General features: G+C 40.8%; 2 protein-coding genes across 2 annotated transcripts in view; one reads left to right on the top strand and one right to left on the bottom strand.

Moving 5' to 3' along the window:
• Positions 1-10,969, bottom strand: part of Setdb2 (SET domain bifurcated histone lysine methyltransferase 2) — a 37,724-nt gene extending 26,755 nt beyond the window's left edge. Inside the window, exons 1-5 of the mRNA XM_028870384.2 lie at positions 10,669-10,969; positions 7,566-7,898; positions 5,105-5,230; positions 3,730-3,789; positions 224-320 (exon numbers count right to left, since the gene is read on the bottom strand). Of these exons, the coding sequence (XP_028726217.1) occupies positions 224-320; positions 3,730-3,789; positions 5,105-5,230; positions 7,566-7,581 (299 nt within the window). The 5' untranslated portion in view covers positions 7,582-7,898; positions 10,669-10,969. The remainder of the gene's footprint in view (positions 1-223; positions 321-3,729; positions 3,790-5,104; positions 5,231-7,565; positions 7,899-10,668) is intronic.
• A 159-nt stretch (positions 10,970-11,128) lies between these two features.
• Cab39l (calcium binding protein 39 like) overlaps positions 11,129-20,354 on the top strand; it is a 120,501-nt gene continuing 111,275 nt past the window's right edge. Inside the window, exons 1-2 of the mRNA XM_028870379.1 lie at positions 11,129-11,213; positions 17,074-17,212. The gene's annotated coding sequence lies outside the window, so the exon portion shown is untranslated. The remainder of the gene's footprint in view (positions 11,214-17,073; positions 17,213-20,354) is intronic.

The following is a 20,354-nucleotide window of genomic DNA, read 5'->3' as shown; positions in this document are numbered from 1 at the left end:
CACACTTGATACTCTGACGGCTGCTGTCAACACTGAACTGACACTGGAGGCAATTTTAACACTCCAAATATCTAGGGGTTTTTCTCAAAGTTGATTTGGCAGAACTTCAGATGACTAATAAAACACAGACATCTTAAGCTACATTTTATAAAAGGAGGTAATTACTTAGGGATATTTAGTAAATAGCATATTAAAGGAGTATTAACATGGATAATATACATACAGAATGGTACGGTCCTCAGGAAAGGAGTTTTCACATGATGTAGAGGGAAATGCATTTGATTTGTTTTCCTGTTCATTCTGAGTCATAGGTATATGATCTACATGGAAAAATCACAAATATGAGCAAAGCAAATACAAAGTTAAAAATCATTCACTAAAACAGCCAAATGTTATCTTTACTGATTAGAAATTAAGCCCATATGGAACACTAAAATTTCAAGATACTGAGATTTTTGAGACTCAGCAATAAGATTGTCGATATTTTCAAAGGTATTATTAAAATAATTCAATATAAATTAAAAACTTAGAAGAAAGTACTCCTGGATAATATGTTTGATATCAACTTAATCAAAATAATAGTCATTTCAGGAGAGTATCAATTATTGGTAGTTCTGTCTACATTTTATAGGCAAATGGCATGGTGTTTTAAGGCCTTTAAAGACCATAAAATGTTAAGTTTATCTTTTGTTTCCGAAAGTGTTTAAAGCATTTAATTACTTCTTTTGATCTGGTTATCATTTCTTATTTCCTTGTGTATCTTTTTACCCCCTACTCTGTTTTTTTTCTTTGTTCTTTTTTATGGGGGAAACAACAAGTAATTACAGTTGTAACTAAGCAAGGAAGAAAAGGTAACTAGTGGTTTAATCAGTATCTAGGGAGTACAGACTAGATCTCCAGGGTCTTGTTTTGACCTCAACATCAAGCCTTTTTGTTTTTCTATACTGTCAAATAGATATATTTTTGTTCTGATAAAACTGTTCCAATTCAGGTGAATAGACTATATAAAACATACAATCATGATATAGCATTTCTATTGATAATGACTCCAAACAAAAACCCAACTGAGTTGAAAATTAGTTGTTTTAGAGAGGAAAAGAAATATTTCTTAGGATTAACTCCTTGTTACCATCTCCTTTCCTGCACTTAAAAGCCTCTCTCTCACCCTCCTATAACACCACTGTAATCCCTTAAGGGTGTGTTCAATATGAAAGGGTGCAGAGGTGCTACTGTAACAAAAGGATTGTTCTGAACTGAAATATCTGAGAATCAACACATGCAGCAAAAGGTTTTATCTCCCCTTAATTAAAATAAAAAATAGACCCTAAAAGAAAGTTATAAATCTTCTCTTCCAGAAGATTCAACCTGAAGACTGACCCATCACACGAAAATACAGGATGCTAGCACCATGCCATACAGACACTATTACAGTCTATAGCATAGTCACATCTACTTCTCTGTTCTCTACTCCCTTCTAAGAAGCTATCTGCTCTAGAAGTGCCCTTCTGCCTTACCTTCCTTCCTAACATTGACACCAGTTTTCAAAACTTGCTGCTATGCTGAGTATTCACTTCTATGTACATTGAATTAATACACCTGTATACCTTTTAGAGTGCAAATTTCTTTTATGAGTTTAATTTATTGCCTCCAATACCAGATACACACAAAAGTTTCTTCCCCTATAATTCCAAATGTTACTGAAGAATACTGAAAGGAAAGAATTTTTTTTAAAGAGAACCTATCCTAAAAATGCATATTAGTACTGAAATTGAAATACTGAGGAAAAAAATTCCCCAAAATACACTGGCATCATGCTAGACAACTTTTTCAAAGAACTTTAAGGCTCTAATTTTTGATACTAAAACAACAACTAGCAAAATTTGCTAAGAATATCTTACAGTATAAACAAAAAGTTGATAAATGCACTTTCAACACTTAAGGAAAAGTTATGATAAGTTAAAATTTATGAAATGATGATACTGATAACTTCAGACTATCTTTTCTACTCTTGATATATGTGGCATAACAAGAAAAATATATTTGATCTGCCCTACTTCCTGATAGTATTATTTCAATCCCCAGTGACAGAATGAGCACAGCATCTTCTATTGCAACTTTTGGTCTTAGTTCCAAACACTTCTAAAGGCTTTGACCTCCAGGGTGATGTTTGTCTAGTTTGCTACTGAGATGACTGCTAACTAGGATCCCTAGAGAGCTTCAGCATGGTGGCTGCTCCATTAGAAAAACAAAAAATAAAGCACAATTACAGGGGTGGCATTTTCAGACTGAACCAAGTCCAGGAAGTAAGAAAGGCGGGAGACAGAGTTAATCACCAGTGGCCAGTGGTTCATGCATTCATGCCTGTGTAATGAGACCTCCATAGATGGGCTAAATAAGGGGTGGGGTGGGGAATCTCCACAGATGTGCTAAATGGAGGCAGGGGCAAAGGCTTTTAGGTTGGTGAAAGCATTCGTATACTAGGAGGGGGGCATGCTCCCCAAACTTGAGACTGGAGTACCTGCATTCAGGCTTCTCCAGAGGCCTCCCACACTCTTCACCTGGCTGTTTATCTGTGCCCTTTATAACACTTTCACAATAAACTAAGAGGACAGAATGAATTTCCTTGAGTTTCTTGAGCTATTACAGCAAAAATTTTCTTTTTTTCTTTCTTTTTTTTTTTTTTTTTTTTTGGTTTTTCGAGACAGGGTTTCTCTGTGTAGCTTTGCGCCTTTCCTGGAGCTCACTTGGTAGCCCAGGCTGGCCTCGAACTCACAGAGATCCGCCTGGCTCTGCCTCCCGAGTGCTGGGATTAAGGGCGTGCGCCACCACGCCTGGCTAACAGCAAAAATTTTAAAAGAGATTTATTTTTATTTTTATATGATGTATATACATGTATATCTGTGTGTGGAGGAGTATGTGCAAATGAGTGCAGGGGCCCACAGAGGCCAGATTAGGGTGTCAGATCCCCTGGAAGTGGAGTTACAGGTGAATATGAGATGCCCAGCATAGGTGCTGGAAACTGAATTTGGGTCCTCTGGAAAAGCAAAAAACACTCTTAACCATTGAACCACCTCTCCAGCAAATTATTAAACCTATGGTGGGTATTATGGGAAGCCCTGATCTGCAGGCAAATCAGAAGTAACAGAGGCCCACGGTTTGTGATTGACATTTCAAGTAAGGGCAAGTCTTGGGGTATTGACTGCTTAAGTGTGACACCTCACAGGTAGCTACATAAAACTAGAAACTTCAGAAAATGCACACATCTGATGTCAGAAAATTTATGAATAAAGTTTGAATTTGTTATCTTTGATCTTTTTAAACCACACATGCTTAGCTCCTAGAAGACCGGAATTTGAAACCAAGGTGAATAAAAAAAAAAAACAAAAACAAAAACAAATATTCATCAACTTACCTACAAAGGATGTAGCATCCTAACAGTGCTGTTTATAGAAAACAGGTTTACAGTGCTTTAGACTCTTAGAACTCTATCTGCCCTCTTTAAATGGCATTTTATAAAAGAAGAAATCAACTTTTACTTTCCTCAGGCGCTTGGTAGGAGTGTGCTCCCTATCTCTAGAGGAGTAGGACTTTTCACAAAGGAAACTGTGGTTCATAAAACTTAGCAATGTGGATCTTATATGTTATTTCAGTTTACCTTTAATTAACTTGACAGATTAAGATTGGCATGGAAAGAATGAGACTTAGGATCGGAATAAGCAATGAACATACCCTTTGTTGGACTGTTACTTATATTTGCTTCATTTACCAGAATCATTGCTTGGACACAGTCTGTTAAGAGAGAGAGAGAGAGAAAGGAATCAACTCAATCACCGTCACCTCTATTCAGGTTACCAACTATAATTCTAAACAATTTACATTTAATCTTTACGACCTCTGAGAGAGCCTTATGATCACCTGCAATAGAGACCAAAGAAAATGAGGCTAGGAGGTTAGCTGGTTCGGTCAATAGCTAAGGTGATAGAACTGTATTCAAACTAACATATATCTGACTCAAGAAAGACTGAAAGTTTCTTTATGAAAAAGTGAATAAGCAATAGACTGTCTGAAATGTCATTTGCATAGTCTAGCAGAGATTCCAAGCTGAGAAAAAAGGCCTCTGGCAGTGACAAGAGGAACCTGTTCCCAAAGAAACTTTTAACCTGTATCTTCACTAAATCTACATACACATTATTGTCGACTTTACTTCATCCTTCCCACACAATTTAATACTGTTTCAGGATAGATAAACAGAAGAATTCTTCCCACTTCTAAACATAACTGTAAAAAAATCCTCCTATTACCAGCTCCTGCCTTCTGACTTTCTTTTAGAAGATCAAGGGCTACAACAGACCAGCTGTCGAGAGCACCCAGAAGTATCAATAGTTGGGGACATTTCTGCTTTACAACTATATCCTCATGAGCTAGATAGAGGAGGATCTTACATTTAGAGCCTCATGTTCTACAACCAACTAGAGCTGAAAACACATAGAAAAATCAAAAACTAAAACTTTGCTTTCACAAAACTAGTAAAGAAAGTTCTGTTTGACGCAGGCAATATTTATACTATTGTATGCTGACATAGAACCCAGGGCCTTACACACGCTGACCATGCCGTCTATCACTAATGGATCAGTCTAAATGATGAAACAGACATTTTTTGTTGGATTTTCCTATTTATGCTAAACTTATACAAGAAGCAGGTATTAATTATGTACTATCCTTCCCTTCTACTTCAAGGGCATGAAGGTATAAAAAGAGTAAGTATAAATAAAGGAGAAAAATGTAGCCTAATTTCAGCTATTAGGGAGGCTAAGGAGGGGGTGTGCTTAAGCCCAGTGCTTATGAGGAGCTCTGAACCACACATATATTGTGTGGGGGAGGGGTATCTTCAATAGTTACCATTTACAAAAATCAGGTTTACCCACTTTTACGGTATGTATGGAAAAGCAAATTTGTAGAAACAGAGCATACATAAAGTAGATAAACCCCAAAGTAGGGTCTTAGAAAATCAATTATTTGTTGCTTATAATAAACAATAGAAGAATTATACCACACTGAGTATATAACATTAGTAGGAAGTGTCCAAAGTTTTCACTTTTCACACCTCTATTTGTGGCAGACCCATCTTTTATCTTCTGTTTCAGTGACTGCAGCACATCTTGTGTTTTTTCAAACATAAAGTCCACTTTACCATCATCTTGTAGCTTCATCCAGAAAGTCCTTGCATCACCTGAAATAAAAGTGAATAATCTAAGAGTTTAATAGAAGTGCACCAATTTCTCTGAGGTACAAGTTACAGAAAAATCTACTTCATTTCTAAACAGAAATTAAGATTAAATTAAAAGTCTATCACTTTTCTTGAGGAAAAAAAGATTTTGGTCATATTTCCTTACAAAGATATAAAGAATACGACTCAAGTATCTTACCTATGGTGGTGCATACCTTTAATGCCAGCACTCGGGAGGCAGAGGCAAGTGGATCTCTATGAGTTCCAGGCCCACCTGGTCTACAGAGTGGTTCCAGGACAACTAAGGCTACATAAAGAAACCCTGTCTCGAAAAACAACAACAATAACAGAAATTGGTGCTGGATGCAGCTCAGTGAATAGAGGAGTGCTTGCATCCCATGTATGTAGCCCTGAATTTTTATCTCCAGTACTGCATAAAACTGGTGGTAGTACAACCCATAATCCCAGTACTTGGGAGGTAAAGGCAGGAAGATAAATTTCAAGGTCATCCTTGGCTACTTTGTGAGTTCAATGCCAGCATGGGCTACAAGACATCCTATCTTAAAAAAAAAAAAAAAATTAAAAACTTCAATGACACTGTTTTAACTAGAAAACAGGAAGAATGACTCCAGGTTAAAATCATAGAAGGGCATATGTATAGATTCTATGCATCTTTAACATTTCCAAGATACAACCTCTACTATGTGTAGAAGTGGATCATTTCATAAAGTAACATCTCAATGATGGCTTAAATAATAAAATGTTTAACAATATTACTTTTTAAAAAGTCTTTTATAGAGGCTGGAGAGATGGTTTAGTGGTTAAGAGTACATACTGCTCATCCAGAGGGCCTAAGTTTGGTTCCCAGAACTCATGTTGGGCAGTTCACAACTCCAGCTCCAGGGAGACCTGAAATCTAATACCTCTGGTCTCCATAGACATCTGCACTTACATTTACTCTCTCTCTCTCTCTCTCTCTCTCTCTCTCTCTCTCTCTCTCCCCCTCTCTCTCTCTCTCACACACACACTTATAATTTTTAAATTATTTAATATTAACTTTACCTGGTTTTTGCAATGGAATTCATGTAAATTAAGGGCTATCATTTCTGATATACAGCAAACTAAAATCTTAATCAAAACTTTTCTAGAAGTTTTTCAAGTTGAAAACAAATAACACAAGTAATCAAAGTTATCAAAAAGCCCAAATATCATATTTACATTATATTTAGAAGTCACAGAAAACCCTAAAATGTCAAACATAGAGGCAGACAGATCTCTATGAGTTCCAGGCCTGTCAAGGCTATATAGTAGAACTCTCAACAATATAAAATTACTTAACATTAATAGGATCTTAAGCAAAAAAAAAAAAAAGATGTATTGTCATTTGGAAAGACCACTTGAGTAGTCATTGGGAACACTAAGGTGTTAGTTCAGTTACATAAATTGTATACTTAATAAAAATTAGATTCTAAACCTGCAAATCTGACAATGGAGGCAGAATCTTCAAAGGAAAGAGGCTGAGTCCTCTGAGTCTCAACTCCTACTGGGAAAGTCACCTTTCCCAAAGCAGATCTCTGGTTAATTAGGGCTACTGCCAAGCAGCCTCAGGAGGGGTGTGATTTCTCTGACACACACTCCACAAGATGAAGCCTACTTTTAATTTCCCATAGCATAGCTACAAGGTTTTAAGATCTAAAACAAAAGAAACTTTAGTGAAGAAAATAGATTACAAGTGGCACTCAGAGGTCAGGAAGGGGCCAGGACATCAAGGGCCTTATATGTCATGCTAATATTACTTTCAAATAGAAGGCTACTAAGGTCTAAACATACTGTGCTGTGATTAGATAGGCTTCTGCCACCACTAGAAGTCAGGCATGGTGGCACACACCTGTAACCCCAGCATCTGGAAGGCTAAAGCAGCTAAAGAAAGAAGGAGAGGCCCAACTTGGAGGCCGACATGGCTAGTCTGGGCTCCATAGAAAAGATCACCCAAGTAGTTGTGACAAGACTTTAGAATGACCTGTATTGTTCTGTCTCAGGCAACCATATGGACAGTAACACTGTGCACTGAGGTAAGGCACATTTTTAAGCACCAGCCTGCTTAAAAAAAAAAAAAAAAAAAAAAAAAAAGCAGAAACAGGAAGATAACCCAATCCTGATATTTGATATTCACAAATGTGGACATCTACACACAAATGTGCATATATGTCACACACACACACCAAATGGATAGAGGCAAGAAAAAAGAAATCACTGAGAGTGAAAACCCTAAAATTCCATAATTTAGAACAGTCTATAAACATTTGGACAGGCTATAACAACGTGCTCCATGACCTACCATTTCTTTCTCCCATCTTTTGTTGTTACTTATATAAAATTCTTCCAAATTCAGTGAATCAAGAGTGCCACTCTGACTGGAGAGTCCAGACGGAGTCTCTATAAACTCTGCAGTCCTCAGATAGAGGATGTCTTATGCCATTACCCAAACTCTTGGATACTCGAGTTTCCAAACAGAGCTGTGCTTGAAAAGACAGAATGACGACCAGTCCATGCAAAACAGGCACAGCATCTTCATTAACGCCAAACTGACAGCTGGAGGAGGACCACTGGCACTGTCTTTCCAAAAATAAAAATGAATCCCATGCTTTGGTCCACAAATGCACCAAACATTCTGCAGGGAAAACAAAGAGAAAACAGTAAGAGGAAAAAGATACTGTTAGGACAACTCTATCTCTAAAAATAATCCAAAGCTTTTTTAAAAGAATAGACATAACTTAAATAAAATCTACAAAACACCAAAACTGGGAAAGTACAGAGAAGAATCGCCTATAACCCTACTGCCCATGGTTAACATGTTAGTTAACACACTGTATTACTAATCAACAAGCTGTCCCTCATAATACCTCATAAAAACTTTAAAAAACAGGAGAACTAACAGTTACTGCCTCATACATTGTTGTGAGGATAAAATTATCACTTAGAATAGTACCTAACACATAGGAGGAATTCAATGTTAGCAATTATCCTCTCAGTATATAATTTTAAAACAAAATTTAGATATTAGTGTTTATACTTCTTCTACGCTCACAATATCTAGTCTTTCCCCCATCATTAATACTTTTATATAACTAAATGGCTACATGCTTTGGACAATAATTCATACAAAAGCATTTTAATAAATTTCTTAAAATTATTAATTGGCAATATAAAGTTCTGTATCAGACATTTAGACTTTATTTTTTAAACTATTATACATAATACTGGAACAAACATTTTGTGCATTTTTCTGATTGTTTCCTTAGGGTATATATCTAGTGGTGGGACTAATAAAAATTTTTTGAATTATCAAAGTGTTAGTCAATACATGATAAATTTTTCTGTCTTTCCCACATCATAAACCAGAAGGCTTCAAAAATTATATACAGTCATGTTTAAAACTAAAAGAGAACTGTCAACAGAAACAGGCTGGGGAGGCCTCTATGAAGCATGAAACAGGAAAAACTCAAGATGATGCCAAGCAAAATCATAACACAAAAGGATGACAGGAAATCTCCCCAAGGAGATGAGAGCTCTGAAACATATCAAGAAGATTGTATTGTGAAAATGAGAAGTAACAAGCCCACTAAACTGCTGGAGTTGTGCTTAAAAGGTTTAAATATTTCTAAAACAAGTGTGAATATATTTGATATCCTCAAAGGACTGAAGAAATGCACAATTCTGAAAAATAGCCAATTAAGTATCATGGATATAAGAAACAGTTCTTCAAATAAACTGTTTAGGTGAAAATAACAGAAAAGACTCATGGGAAAAGCCACTTAGTACTCTAGAAAATCATAGCTAGTAATTTATAGGAAAAAATAAAGGAATAAGGTGATAATGACCAAGAATTTCTCAAAATGGGTAAACACATAGCCACTGTCCACCGAATGCCAAGTAGAATACACCGTTTCCGTTTTTCTTTTTGAGACAGGCTGGCCTTGAACTGGCTATTACACCAAAGATGTCTTTGAACTTCTGATCCTTTTGCCTCTACCTCCTGAGTACAGGGATAACCTACATGTGCCACCACACTGGACTTACAAAGTGCTCAGGATCCAAACCATGGCTTTGTACAAGTTAGGCAAGTATTCTACTGACTGAGCCATAGTCTTGACCCCACAACAGGCTCCGAATACACCACCAACCCGATATGCTTCAGAATACCAAAAAATGAAACAGTCTCAGAAACTTGAAGAAAAATCTGTTCATCAAAAAGGAGTATGTATCAGACTCGCAATGAGACTCACCAGAAACGCAAAATGTTAAAAGGTAACTATAAACCAGGGACTGTACCTCTCACCAAGCAACCTTTCCATTGTAAATTAAGTCTACAGATATCCAAGAGCCACTAAGAGACATTGCCCAGCTGCCTTCCAGGATGCTTCTAGTAACTTCCACCTCAGCACACTCACTCACTCACGCCTGTTATCTCAGCAAAAGGCAGATGGGGACAGGAGGACGAGTTGTTCAAGGTCATCCTCCACTAGACTGAGCTTCCAGGTAGCAAACAACAACCAACCAAAGAAGCTCTCACCAGGGTAGCTTGAAAGCTACTAATTTACATAAGAAAAAAATAATTAACTGAAAAACCTTGCAAAACAGAAATGTTAAGAAAAAAAATTAAACCACAAGCTTACCTTCCTGAGGCAGGACAATATTTCATTGACAGGATTTTTTGTTGTTGTTCGTTTTGTTTTTTGAGACCAGGCTGGCCTGGAACTCAGAGATCTGCCTGCCTCTGCCTCCCGAGGTATAGAATTAAAAGGCCTGAGACACAACCACAACCCCGCTTGCAGTAGAATTTTAAATTTGGTTCTTTTCTGATCTCACGCTTTTACCTTGTAGAAAATACACACACCCCCTTTTTTCCCCCGATCTCACGCTTTTATCTTGTAGAAAATACACCCCCTTTTATTTAGATCTACGCTTCCTTTCTACTTGAAAACAAAAAACCACTGAACTAAAAAAGGCTCAGGTACCACTCCACTATCTCCTTGGGTCCTTGCTAGGCATGACATTTACGGTGTGTAAGTCACACATAAATGGGCACGTCTTGAATTACTCCATGTGTGCCAATTTAACCCACAGGACAACAATAATAGGAAAACCGCTTCTGCTGTAGAATGCATGCCACACTGCATGTGGCCGTCTAGTTCATGCTCTGATGATCCCAATCTAAGGGTAAACGTAAATTAACCTCCCCGCCTTGGCCTTCTTCGTCCATAGACAGACAGAGAACCACCCTAAGTTTGCACACGTCAAAGAGCTGTCAACCACACGCCTGTCAGTACTGACTTCACTGATCGTGGGGTGCGGGTGAGGTGTCAGTCAGTCGCTCCTCCCATACAAATCAACTACAGCCCCTAAGTGACTTCACTTATTCAGGGCGTGTGGAATCTTACCTTGTGGCGTGGACCAGGGTTCGAACCTCCGAGAGTCCTGCTTCGGCGTCTTACTCTGTACTTCGCTTGTCACAGCCAAGTCGCTCAGGAACCACCAGTCACAAAGGCGAGCGCCCCAAGACAGAGGGAGAAAAACGCAACCGAGAGCCCGGGGCCGCCTCAGCTACGGGGACTGCGAGCCGCCGGCACGCGCGGGGAGAGCCGGGCCGACCCGCAGCGCACCCTGCGCGCCTCGCACCTGAGCCGCCTGTCAAGAGACGCCCTCACCTCAACCCGGGAGACTCACGCCGGCAGCGAGCTCCGCCGGGACCCGGCGCCCGCCTTCCCCGGCCCGCCCAGACGCCCATTGGCTAGAGCCGCTGCCGCTCCGCGCCTTAGGACGCTCCGCACGCGTCCCGCGGCCCCGCGCGCCGTTCCGAGGGCGCCGCCTCCTGATTGGCTAGCGCCGCTCTCGGCGGGTCTCGCGCTGTCTGCGGCGGCCAATAGGGCTTCCCCGCAGTCTAGGGAGCCGCATCGCTGGAAGTGGTGGCGCCGCTTTTTCCTCGGTAGGTGCGTGGCTGCCATCTTGTGTGTGGCTACAACGGGCCCTCTCCTGCTGGGCGAGTGTGTGCGTGTGATCGACTAGTTCTAGGAGGCTCCTGACGGTGGCGGGAGTGGTGGGAGTGACGGGGAGACTTCCCTAGGAGGGGTTCTTCTCGGCCGGAGCCTCCTCCCTGGGTTTGGGGGGGCAGGCGTGGTGGCGGTGAGCCCCGGCTTTGATCTTTAGAGGCTTCCATGTCTTAGCCTTGATGCCTTGGTTTCCGAGAGTTCTCTGAGCAGTGTTTGTGGCGCGAAGATTCCCACCATCGATCCCTCTTATGGTTAAAGGAGGCTGGGTGCACCATTCAGAACGGAAAAGCCGGTCATGGAAGGGTGCGGGAGATGTCTCAACTGACCTCCGGATCGATAGAGAAAACACCCTCCCCTCCGCCTTTTTTTTTTTTTTTTCCTTTTCTTTTCTTCCCAGTGGCCAAGGACCGACTGCTGAACTCTTGCCCTTCTCGAGAGTAGCCCTTTAGACGATGGTCACATCCATTGGTGTAAGTGTACACCATGTTGTATGAGAGAAGTTTTTTTCGTAAGCGTGAGGCCAGCATTCCTTCAGTGGCTTAAAAAAAAGGTGTTGATCTGCAGAAACGGGAACTGAGGGGAGAATTTCACTGACTTTTTGTTATTGTGAGACAGCATCTTATGTACTCCAGATTCTATTCAAACTAGGTCTGTGGCTCAGGCTGTTACTGAACTGATCTTTCTGCTTCCACTGTCTAAGTTCTGGTGGGTTTACAGGAGCGCCTCACCACAGAATCCGTCCTTGTTTCAAGTGTGTTGAAAATTTATTGTAAATTTCTCTTTACATATTTTTTTTATAAACTTTATCATTCAAAAAAAAACTTGAAAATGAGTAAAAATACCACACACCAAAATTAACCAAACCTCAAGTCAGTACAACTCAATAAACTTCAATACTATTAAAATTTGCATTCAGAAAGGAAGTTGTGTATTTTCACATTGAATTTACACATATTGAATATGTCATATGCACTTATGAAATGAATGATAAGTGGCGCTGGTTACCTCGAGAAACCATCAGGAGGCACTGCACGGCCATGACTACCTAGTAGCAGAGCTTTATTAGGAGGAAGCGGGGGAGACAAAAGAACCAGGCCTGGGAAAGGAGCATGTGCAGAGAGAGGGAAAGATGGTGGGGGAAGAGGGAACAGAACAGAAAGAGGGTAGGCTCTTTAAGGCACAGGTGGGCCTACAAAGCTACACCACGCATGCGCTGATTGCATGCCCAGGCTGCGAGTATATAATCACCAGCACACACTGATGATGTAAGATGCAAAAACCCTTGTCTAGCTCCTGAACTGCGCATGTGCAGTCATGCAGCTGGAGCTCTGCAGAATCCTAGCATTCCAGCCTTTTGGCTTATAAAAACAAGCAAGTGAACAGGAATAGGGGCGTCATTTCTCTGGGAAAAACTGCTTCCAGCTGACTTGGTGGGCGTCGGGTGGCTCTTGGGGGGCTAGGGAAGGGGGCTTCTGAGGTAGACAGGCATCTTGGGATGGTGGGCTGTCGTCTGCTGCCTCGGAGCTATTCATCTTTCTTGGCTTGACACTCTGGCTGCTTTTGTGGCTGACGGGATGCTGGTGAGACAGAGAAAAGCTTAGAAAAAAGAATTACTATTTTTTTCCCTTGGTGGGGGCTTGTTGCCAGACCAGGAAAGTTTGTGTTTGGCACTTATCTGAAGTAGATCCGACCTGTCGGATGGGCTTAAGCTGGTTTCTGGAGCTTAGGAAAAATTTTAAACATATTAAGAAGCAACCATGAGAAAATTAAAGCCTTGGGTTGATGACCATTTTAGTGTTTGGTACTCTGTTTGTATTGGTTAGTGTTACTGAGAGAGACAGAGAGATTGGAACATGTTTTTAATTTTTTAACCTGAGATAAGCTTTATCAGAGACAGATTATTTTAAGGCACCTGTTTCCTTTACTAGTTTAGCATCCAGGAGACACAGGTGATGAATTGCTAAGAGCATTTAACAGTAATAGATGGCTATATTAAGTCTATTTTTGCAGAGCCCAGACACTTTTGGGTCTGGGGGTGTAAATACCTTTTAACTGTTACAGTTTCTTACCACCTGGGTATATCTGATGGTCCTTGGATTCCAGCTCTATGGTGATCCTGTAACAATTAGCTGAGTAGTTAATTAAAAGAGGGAACCAGGAAGAGAAAAGCTTGTGGGGTGAGAACTCATTCTTTTGGAATTAGGGACAAGGCAGAGAGCAGGGCCCTGTTTGTGTTCATAAGGAGGAGAAGCACTTTTGACAGGTCTGGAGTGAAGCACATGGAAGGAACAATGAAATGAAAGCTCCTACCTTAGCGGGAAAATCTTTTCCTATTAAGTAACCCTGAAAGTACAATTAAGTCTGATGAGGTGGGTAAGGTTGTCTTCCCTACCCCGATAATAGGGAAACTAGGAGAGGTGGGACCCCAAAACTCCCCAAGACTGAAACAGTGTCCAGAAGGAAAGAAACAGATCGCTTCCATGCTGCATTCTGGGTTCCCTGCGAGCTGTGGCCAAGCCTAGGAGGTCTGCTGGAGGTCTTAGTTTGTCTCCATGCCACTCGGTGCCCAGGGGCAGTTCGCTGACCAGTTATCTCTCTAGGTGGCACTTTGAACAAGGCTCAATTGATGGCCTGGCAGGGCACACACTAGCCCACCTGGCCTTCACCCCCTCCCCCCACACTTAAAACACAGACCCAGTGGCTTTCAGGAGCCAGTCGGACAGCGAGTGCCAGCACTTGGCAATTCTGTTCACAGCTTTCTCATCTCTTCCCTGGTCCACCTTAAATGCCACAGTTGAAACTTCTGCCTGTGGGCTCAGGAGCCTTGCTCTCCAGATGCTGAAGTTTTAGCCCTAAGGTCAGGGAGCTCTGGGAGACAAGAGATGGATTTTATTCCGTGTCTTGATTTTTTTTTTTTTTTTTTTTAATAGTTTGCTGGCTTGAGAACAGCTTTAGGAAGACTCTCCAGGAGGAAGGCTGTAAACTGATCTCTGGCTAAAGAGCCATCCTTACTGTCATTATTGTGATTATTATAATAATTGGAGACAAAAGAACCAGGCCTGGGAAAGCACATGCAAGAGAGAGGGAAAGATGGTGGGGAAGAGGGAACAGAACAGAGAGAGGGTAGGGTCTGAGTCATGGCTCTTTAAGGTGCAGGTGGGCCTACAGAGCTATACCATGCATGTGCTGATTGTGTGACCAGGCTGCGAGTACGTGATATCCAATGTACACTGATGACCTAAGATGCAAGACCCCTTGTCTAGCTCCTGAACTGCGCATGTGCAGTCATGCCGCTGGAGTGTGTCAGAATCCCAACAACTTAGCCACAGCCAAAATAAAAAACATCCACAACAGATTTGTGAATTTCTGGATCTATCATTACTATGCCTGGTGATATCATCTTGAGCAGGACATTTTTAAAGGAGAATTGGAGTTTGCTGTGGGGCTGGGAAGAACAAGACACTGCACTTTGCTCTTCCCGTTCTTCTGCTCTTGAAAAAAATTAAGATTCCCACCTCCCTCCCCTTGTGAAGTAGAAAGCATTCGTTGTCTTTCATTTGAAAGAAGCTGCCAGATCTGAAAATCTAGCCAGTTAGAGACAAATATTTTGTGATTAACTGTAGCAGTTTGGATACACATGAGAAGCTGAGACGTCCCTCAGAGCCTTCACTTTAGTTCTCAATATCCAAGGTTAACGGGTGGTTCACCTGGGTCAACAGTGCAGGAGGAGGGTATTTTGTGACAGAAATAAAGCCACAAACAAAAACAAAACCTCAAATTTCTTAATTTACTTTTTAAAGCCATAATCCATACTAAATTTTTTTTTTTTAAGAAAGGGGAGTATTTTCTTGAAAAAAAAAAGTATGAGTTGATAATCAAACTAAGTATTAATGTTACTGGTCCATAAATTCACTGCCTTACTTTTTTCTGTTTTTAAAAAAGTTAGGAAACAACTTGGTAAAAGACAAATGTGTATATAGGTTGGCTGTGGGTAGCGGTGGGAGAAAAGTCTAAATTCCTCCTTGCTGTGCCAGTGGCCATCTTAATTTGCAGGAAGTTTTAGGCCAAAGGCTAGAACATGGGAAAACTGAGCTTTGAGAGGGGTCTTTAAAATATAACGGTTTCATTGATTAGGTGACTGCCATAAAGTGGTCATTTTGACCTTTAGAGTTCCAAATCTTTATTTTTAGTTGCATTGTTTATCCCCATAATGAAGTCTGTTCATGGCTAAATGTTCTAAATTAAAATAGAGTATACAGATATTTCTGTAAATTCAATTGTTCCTCAAAATGGTAGTTTATATCATCAATTCATATTAAGGTATTTCTAGGCCTTGATTAATTTTAAAGGGTTGAGAGTATGGCTCATTGATAGAGCATGTGCTTAGCATGCACAAGATCCTGGCTTCTATATTCAGCACCCAAATAAATAATAAAAGTCACGAGAATTTCTGTAAACCAGTGTGCTAAAACAGTAGGATATTTAGACTTGAGCTTGTTTAACTTAATAAAAAAGTTTGAGAAGTATTATATATTTGACCTATTGTCCCTCCTCTCACAGAACTTAGATCACCCTCAGGGCCTAGTACATGAGCTACATGCTAGGCAGGCACTTGCTCTGTCATCGACATCTCAGCTCTCTTCAGCTTTTGTCCCTCTAGGTACTGGGGATTAAATGTATGGCTTCTTGGGCAGTCTTTGTTGTCCTTGTTGCTTTGTTTATTTTTCTTAAAGCATAGAGGAATCCTTTCCTGGTCAACCTTTAACTTCTGCCCTCACAATCTCATTTGTTCCTGTTGCTTAAACTAACACTTGAGTGCAAGTGAGACCTATATGTTAAATTTTTGCTTGAGCACTAAAAATACATTTCTGATAGTCTTGACCAATCTTACTATGTACATACTTCTTCCCTCATGTTTCCTATGTTATCTTGATCATTGATATGGGCATCTTCCATGTGGCTAGGATTTAAAATTAAATTCTTTTTTTTTTTTTTTTAATCTCACTTAACCTGTCTATAGCTGCAATCCCTGTAATGGCTTTCCTTTTTTGTCTTTCTGCTTTCTCCTTCTTTCTAAATTTAGCATTTTATCTTGGGTGTGGCAATGCAGGCCTCAATTCCCAGGGAGATTGAGGCAGGAAGATCCCAGTGTTGAGGCTTGTCTAATCTGTAGTGAGATTCTGTCTTAGTAAAGCAAAACAATTTATATGCCACTATATTTATGATAAATCCTATATTCCTTAGCTTGGAATTTATTTTAATTAAGCTACAGTTGGGCTACCATGATAGAGATACTAAAAGTAAATGTGGTCTTTGAGAATAAACGTTCTCTTTCGTATGTAAAACATTAGCTCTCAGGGGCTCATGTTGCACACAGCCGTCAGGGACCCATACTCCCGCCCTTCTTCTGATCTCACTGTGCAGCTCCACCTCCTGAGCCAATGTGGCTGCTTTGTGCCGTGTTTATATGTACCACCTTCCTCAATGGAATGATGAAATGTCTTCTATTTTGTTAGAAGTTAGAAGACAACTATTTGCAAGTGGTAATAGCTGAATTTTGTGCCTTCATTTATTTCAAGTTAGTTTTACATTGTCACACAAATTCATATAATAATTTTATCACTTTGGTGCCATTCATGTGGGTACTGTGTTCCCCTCATATACTATGTACATGGCCTCTTATTTACTTGTGGACATAGAGCTTGCCTTGTACTTCCCACTTGTGTTTGCAGCGGTGGTTCCCAGTACTAACAAGTACATTCCTTTGGAGGTAATTGGTGCTGTTCCTTGATCCAGGTCTGGCTGCTCCCCACTGCTCTCCAGTGACTCAGGTCAGAAGAGGATTTGCAAAGACAGAAACCAAAGAAGATGGGAAGCTGCCACCAGCAAAGACCATTTAGAGAAGAATTTGGGTGCAAAGAGCTTTTCTAGAGAGGTAAGGAAGAAGCAAGGGGCAGTAAGTCTTCATGCTGAGTGGGGTCTCCATTACCCAGAGCCTGTGTTTTGTTTTCTCTTCTCCTGGATTAGCCTTGAGACCCCAATCAACTTTTGTCTCCTAGTCCAGTCCTTGTAGTTTTTTTGGTAAAAACACAAGATTTCTGAGCCAGTTAAAGATGATTTATTTTCAGTTAGAGAATAAGATTACAAATCCTTGATCTATACTTTGATACCATCCAAAGATAGCTCTCCTGAGTTCTGTAAATATAGAAAAAAGTAAGTTTTAAGATCCTGGCCTTGGGGGCCTAAGTGATGGCTCAGTGGATTAAGGTGCCTGCTACCAAGCCTGAGAACCTGAGTTCAGTTCCAGGACCCACATGGTGGAAGGAGAGAACCAGTTTGCACAAATTGCCTTCTGATCTCCACATGCATGACATACACATAGTAAATGTGGGCTTTGTTGTTGTTTGCTTGTTTAAGGACCTTAGTTGTAAAAAGAACAACGTCAAATACCATTTGGACTTCTCAAAAAAAAGATTTCTGCTGATACTTTGTTCCTTTGCCCAGGAATAGCTAATCTTAAAGTTAATCACTAAGCTACTAGCGGCAAGCCAGGCATGTTTGCTCATGCCTGTAATCCTGGGCTGAGGCGTGAGGATCACGAGGTCCAGACCAACCTGGGACATAGAAGACTTAAAACAAGGATAGAAAATAGCAGTACATAACAGTTTGAGCCTGTTAGGTAGTTGAGCTAGTAGAAGAATGATCAAACGAAATTTTGCTATGTTACCTGGGTTGGCAGCTTCCTGAATGCTGGCATTATCCATGTGTATCACTATCGGTGATTGTTTGCTTGTTTTGTTTTTGAGACTGGGTCTTAACTATAGTCCAGACTAGGTTGGGACTTGAGAGCATCTCCACCTGACACATGCAGGGATTAGGACCTAAACCAACAAATCTGACCAGAATTAGTGGGGTTTTTGCTTTGTTTAAAAGTCAACTAAAACAAGAGAAGGGGGAGAGCTTATATATCCTTGGGTTATAGTGCCAGACTCAGCCTCTTGAAGTGTAGACAGGTTCATTCAGTTAATGAAGCCAGCAGGGAGTCCTTGAAAGGAAATACTTCTTACTGAGAGTAGTGATGAATGTTATGTGTGATAAATGTTTGCTCATTTAAAGTATATCTCAAATGAAAACTTTGGTGGAGAGGTATGATGAAGACTTTTAAAGGCTGTACAGTTAGGTGTCCAAACTGAGGCCCAGGATAGCTATTGTTTGTAACTTGATTACCCAATATCTTACAGCAGCTTAATGGAGTTTGTAATCGACAGCATTGTATTGCAGTGTCAAAAGGTTGGACACACTGGTGCAGAAAAGTGTGTATTTTCATAGTCTGTTTCTCTCTTGTAAGTAAGTAACAATGGCAATAAAGACCAGATAGGGAAGAACACAAAAGAACAAGGGAAAGCAGCTTTTTTGAAAGAAAACATCAAGAACTTGTAAAAATAAAGGACATATGGAATCAGTGAAATTATTTTTTAAATTTCCAAGATAAATACCTCTGGGGTATAAGAAGATAAAAGTCCTTAGTAACTGATTCGGGTAGGTTTGCATCATTTTTCAAGAAGCACCTTGCCAAGATGCATCAGCAAAGAAGTCTATCTTGACCTTTCTAGGAGAGTCCTGAGGAAATGAAATCAGAGTTATGCTCTCCTATTGAAAGACCCTAACCCTTCAAGCTTACACCTCCCAAGCCCCAAGAGAATGAGGAACTAAAAAAAGCTAGTTCCAAGGGCAACCTGACTCAGCCATTACTCAACTACCCCCCTGCCACAGTGTAACAATATAAAGAGATTTCTATTAAGAGATGCACTCAACTGTGACTGGGATAACTGCAAGTGTTCCAGGAAGGACCACTGTAACCTTTGTGTAAACTTCACTCCCACCCTGATACCCCCTTTGAGGTTTTGGGAAGAATGTGCATGCGGACGTGACTGTATCCACTCTGTGATCACTCTGTGATCAAACCATGATCTTATGAAATTAGCCTCTAGATATAAATCAATCGAAACGAAATTATATGGGAATTGTAATCTTGTGGCTTTTTCCTTTAAAAGTACCTTTGTAGCTGCAGTGCGATGCGACTCTTGCCCTTAGGACAAGGGAAGCCCGACTGTACAGTCGCTTCAATAACCTCGTGCTGTTTGCATCAACTGGACCGGAGTCTGGGTTCTTGGGGTGCCCACTTGAGAAGGTAGAACCCTAGATTTTTATGGTCTATCACTATAACTTTATCCTTGTGGAAAATTGGAACTACCAGAATGGTCTGTACATTGTGGTGTGACCGTCGTGGTGGGTTTTTAGGGATAACTTTTATGTCTAATGAAAAAGTGTGGATAATTGGAGAAACAACCTGTGAGAATGAAAAAAAAAATGCACAGCAAGGACAAGACTGCTGTTGCTAATGTATAGTGCAAACAGTACAGCCTTCGGCTCCTGAGTGATGTGCGTCTGCACACTACTACAGCCATCAGGTCCTGGGTGAGGTGCATCTGCACATGACCACAGCCATCAGGTCCTGGGTGAAATGCATCTGCACATGACCACAGCCATCAGGTCCTGGGTGAAATGCATCTGCACACTACTACAGCCATCAGGTCCTGGGTGAAATGCATCTGCACACTACTACAGCCATCAGGTCCTGTGTGAAATGCATCTGCACATGACCACAGCCATCAGGTCCTGGGTGAGGTGCATCTGCACATGACCACAGCCATCAGGTCCTGGATGAAATGCATCTGCACACTACTACAGCCATCAGGTCCTGGGTGAAATGCATCTGCACATGACCACAGCCATCAGGTCCTGGGTGAAATGCATCTTCACACTACCACAGCCATCAGGTCCTGGGTGAAATGCATCTGCACATGACCACAGCCATCAGGTCCTGGGTGAAATGCATCTGCACATGACCACAGCCATCAGGTCCTGGATGAAATGCATCTGCACACTACTACAGCCATCAGGTCCTGGGTGAAATGCATCTGCACATGACCACAGCCATCAGGTCCTGGGTGAAATGCATCTGTACATGATCACAGCCATCAGGTCCTGGGTGAGGTGCATCTGCACACGACCAC

Source organism: Peromyscus leucopus, chromosome 9, assembly GCF_004664715.2.
Source record: "Peromyscus leucopus breed LL Stock chromosome 9, UCI_PerLeu_2.1, whole genome shotgun sequence".
NCBI classification, from domain to species: domain Eukaryota; kingdom Metazoa; phylum Chordata; class Mammalia; order Rodentia; family Cricetidae; genus Peromyscus; species Peromyscus leucopus.
The sequence above is the reverse complement of the archived record's forward strand: the minus strand, read 5'-3'. Positions and strand labels throughout refer to the sequence as shown.